The 4576-nt window shown below is 40.5% G+C and overlaps 1 protein-coding gene across 1 annotated transcript in view; it reads right to left on the reverse strand.

Annotated features, from left to right (window-relative positions):
- The window catches only part of LOC141049339 (hepatocyte nuclear factor 6-like), a 239950-nt gene extending 235623 nt beyond the window's left edge, over positions 1-4327 (reverse strand). Inside the window, exon 1 of the mRNA XM_073545671.1 lies at positions 2951-4327. Within this exon, the coding sequence (XP_073401772.1) occupies positions 2951-3986 (1036 nt within the window). The 5' untranslated portion in view covers positions 3987-4327. The remainder of the gene's footprint in view (positions 1-2950) is intronic.
- Positions 4328-4576: the final 249 nt, after the last annotated feature.

Raw genomic sequence — 4576 nt, forward strand, 5'->3', positions numbered from 1 at the left:
ATAGATAGATAGATAGATATAGATAGATAGATAGGAGATAGATATGGGATAGATAGATAGATAGATAGATAGATAGGAGATAGATAGATAGATAGATAGATATGGGATAGATAGATAGATAAATAGATATAGATAGATAGATAGATAGATAGATAGGAGATAGATAGATAGATATAGAGATAGATAGATAAGGGATAGATAGATAGATAGATATGGGATAGATAGATATATAGATAGGAGATAGATAGATAGATAGATAGGAGATAGATATGGGATAGATAGATAGATAGATAGATAGATAGATAGATAGATAGGAGATAGATAGATAGATAGATAAATAGATATAGATAGATAGATAGGAGATAGATAGATAGATAAATAGATATAGATAGATAGGAGATAGATATGGGATAGATAGATAGATAGATAGATAGGAGATAGATAGATAGGAGATAGATAGATATGGGATAGATAGATAGATAAATAGATATAGATAGATAGATAGATAGATAGATAGGAGATAGATAGATAGATAGATAGATAGATAGATATAGAGATAGATAGATAAGGGATAGATAGATAGATATGGGATAGATAGATAGATAGATAGGAGATAGATATGGGATAGATAGATAGATAGAAAGATAGATAGATAGGAGATAGATAGATAGATAGATAGATAGATAGATAGATAAATAGAGATAGATAGATAGGAGATAAATAGATATAGATAGATAGATAGGAGATAGATAGATAGATAGATATAGATAGATAGGAGATAGATATGGGATAGATAGATAGATAGGAGATAGATAGATAGATAGATAGATAGATAAATAGAGATAGATAGATAGGAGATAAATAGATATAGATAGATAGATAGGAGATAGATAGATAGATAGGAGATAGATAGATAGATAGATAGATATGGGATAGATAGATAGATAAATAGATAGATAGATAGATAGGAGATAGATAGATAGATAGATATGGGATAGATAGATAGATAAATAGATAGATATAGATAGATAGGAGATAGATATATAGGAGATAGATAGATAAATAGATAGGAGATAGATAAATAGATAGATAAATAGATAGATAGGAGATAGATAGATAGATAGATAGATAGATAGATAGATAGAAAGGGAATTGTGCCTAGTGTGATGGAATAAAGTCGGTTAGACAAAGGGGTAAATCCCCGGTGGTTTTGTCTGTGTGCTATAGATAATTGATTGGATCTGCCATTTGTGAGATGAAGAGGCCTGCTGTGGATCGATAGCCGGAGAGCAGCTGAGGGTCCTGGAGGAAGATTCGGTTTGGTTGATACTTCACTTCTCTCCCCGCGTTACTCCCCACATTGCCAATAGGTAGTAACAGCCGAATGCTGGGTCTATACTATTCATTCTCCCAGGGTCAGAATCTTAGGCGTTATCCATGGACCTGGCAACATATGGACAGCTATATAGTCCATAAAGAATACGAATCTATAGCTGGCTCTAGTGTACGAATAATGATCATTCTTCTATACTTTCCACAGTTCCTGGCCAAGGCTTCACTTGCTAGTCAGCCAGCTGCTGCTCCTATATATATATATATATATATTAATGTGCTGCCTGTGGCTCTCCAATGAATTACTTTTCGGTAGCTTTTATTGATTAGTGTTATTGGTGGAGATTTTTCACGACTCTTTTGAGGATTATTGTATATACTCCCAGCTGGTCTGCTATTAATCATTTTCTACATGACATGCAACCATTTCTATTTATTATTTTTACGTTAATATATATATTAAATTAATCATGAATGAATATCAATTACATTGCAAGTCTATAAAAATATAATAATAACAAAAAGAAGATAGAGAAATAATATTTTAAGGACGGTCCTAAGCACATAAAGCAGCAAATGTGATTATGAAGAATGGTCCCTGGTGCAGGTGCCTGAGTGACAGCTTCATGCTTGATTTCGCCTTATATTTTGGTACACCCGAAAACCAGGTCATTAGTCCCAGAACTCATTCCTGGTGGACCCTAAACTATTTGTGATGTGAGCCTATACATGTCCATAGGAGAGGTGGAGTGTGATGTGTATTGTGTACATGGACCATGCTGAGTGACCCCCATTGCTCCCTGACTGTGAGACTGGAGGGAGCTGACCCCTCCTGGAATACAGCACTTCACTCCACACAGGATTTCATATTGATCACATAGGACGACAACGAGGCCTATGTGGACTTTGTGACAAGGTGGGACACAAGGAAGTTTTAACATCTGCTGAAGGAGTGCAAGTTGGGAAGCATCAAACAAATGCTTTGAGAGTATTGTCAGTGAGTCAGTGTAGTTAGTATTATTTCCAGCAAGTAAGTGTATGTTGTTCAGTGCCTAATGGTAGAGTAAGGTTGGGAGAGAACAGGTTAATTACTACAAATAATGCCCTTTTCATCAGGATAACATTATCTTATCTGTCCCTGAACTTCTCAGACCCACTGCAGAGTACTGGCACTGAAAGTGATGGTCACTAGAATATTCCTAGGCAGGTCAGACACCTTTGTTGGCAGATAAGACCGATTTCAATCAGATCAATACTCCATTTTCACATAGCAAAGCAACTGGTCTGATTGACTAGAAATTTTACTCCAAAGTCTTTTTGTGGAAATGCAACCTCCACAGTTAGTCCTGAATTATTTGGAAGGAAGGTTCCATCCTACCAACAGTTCAAAACAAGGAAGAAAATTCAAAGAATAAACGAAGCATTTTTTCTCACTTTTTTCCACCTACATTCCTTATTATGAGAGATGTGGTGACTATGCTCCACTGTAATATGTTATTCATGTATCTGTACCTAATGTGCTGATGTGACACACTAGAACATCTTCTACAACCAATGTAAATGCTTTAGAGTGTGAAGTCTTCTATTATGTGCTGCTGAGATTGGGGAATAGACTTACCTGCGAGTCTCAGGGCAGACATCCTTTGGAACTCAGGTTCTTGCAGCCACTTCCACATTCTCCTGAAGGTTTCTCGGCCAGACTTGAGCTTACTCCAAGGTTTAGGGTTTCTCAGGAGATCAGACAGGGTTCCCTGAGACCTGCACAAGATCCTTTGGGCAAAAATGGCTTGTGGTATACTGTATCTCTTTAGTTCAGCCGTGATCCTTTGAGCAACCTCTTTTGTGTTAATCTCCTCCACTTGACCATTGCCACCAGACTGGGAACCAGAAGTGGATGCTTGCCTGTCCCTTTCTCCAATTATTGAGCCACTGGATGATGAGTGATGATGATGACCATGTGGATGCATCCCATTCAAAGAGGGCATCATGCCAGCTCCTGGAGCAACTAAGCTTCTTGAAAGGTGGTCCTCGCTCCTAGATAGCATGGCAGCATGAGATTCGAATCCATTTGGTGACAACATTTTATCATTGGCTAAGTGTCCACCAGGACCATATGGGCCCAGGGACTGTTGGGAGTTGTGCAAAGTGCCTAGGCCATTGGACAGAGGAGACAGCGGTTGACCCATGGTCGTCATGTCCTTTGGGTAGTGACTATAGAGGTTACCCATAGAAGTCAAGCCTCTCTCGTCCCTCATCAAAGTAAAACTTCCGCTGACGTTACCTGTCAACCTCTGGTGGTGGTGATGGTGGTGGTGATGGTGGTGGTGCGGGTGGTGGAACTTGTCAGACACGGTAGAGATGGGGGGTAAGTGCTGGAGAGGGGTGAGGGTCGTGTAGGTGCTGCTTAGGCTCATGCCAGATGGGGAATCGCAGGACATATTCATAGCAGGATGCAGTGGCCCAGCCAAGGTATGCTCGCCTCTGTACTCCCCCCCGTCCAGAATGGAAGCCATGCTTGTCACCATGGCAGGTCGACCATGAGAAACCAGGTTCCTGTGGGAAGCTTGTCTGCCGTGTGTGGAGCTCATGAGCTCCCCTGCTTGGGAATGTGATACATTGTGAATGTTCCCCAAATTTTCCATTGTAAGTTCCATCTTTCTGGCAGGTTTTCCCTCTGTGCTCCCTCCTGCTCCTTTCCTTTCTTCTCCTTTTGCTTTCCAGGCTAATTCAGATTCAAAGCTTTGCCATCGATTAGCTTCTCCTTTGCAGTCAATCCTGCATGACTTGATGAGCTTTCTCTGCTTCTCTCCCCCTCCTTCCCTGGGATACAATGGCTGTGTGATTGCTGGCTGGAGGCTCTCTCCCTCTCCCTCTCCCCAAGTGATGGTTGCTGCCTCTTGGTTTGTGGTGTGTCTAGAGCTGAAAACCTGCAGATAAGATCAGACCTCCTGCCAGGCTCAGTCTCACAGCCAGCACTGGCTGACGTCAGCATCCCTCTGCCCATCGATAAGTACCTGTCATGGCTCTACTGCTCAGCACCCTCCTCCAAGACCAGGAGCTGCCACCTCTCCTGCATGCTGGAGACATCACTGTTAGGAGGTTACATTTATCCAATGTAGATCAGTGGCACAATGTTTCTGAACATATGACTGATTATGCAGAATATTAACATGAAAAAAATGATATATAGGGAAATAGAAAAATTAGCATGTGCAGAGGGATGCATAGATCATAAGAGATGCAA

Source organism: Dendrobates tinctorius, unplaced genomic scaffold (assembly GCF_039654945.1).
Source record: "Dendrobates tinctorius isolate UK_male_01 unplaced genomic scaffold, ASM3965494v1 ptg000011l, whole genome shotgun sequence".
In the NCBI taxonomy this organism is placed as follows: domain Eukaryota; kingdom Metazoa; phylum Chordata; class Amphibia; order Anura; family Dendrobatidae; genus Dendrobates; species Dendrobates tinctorius.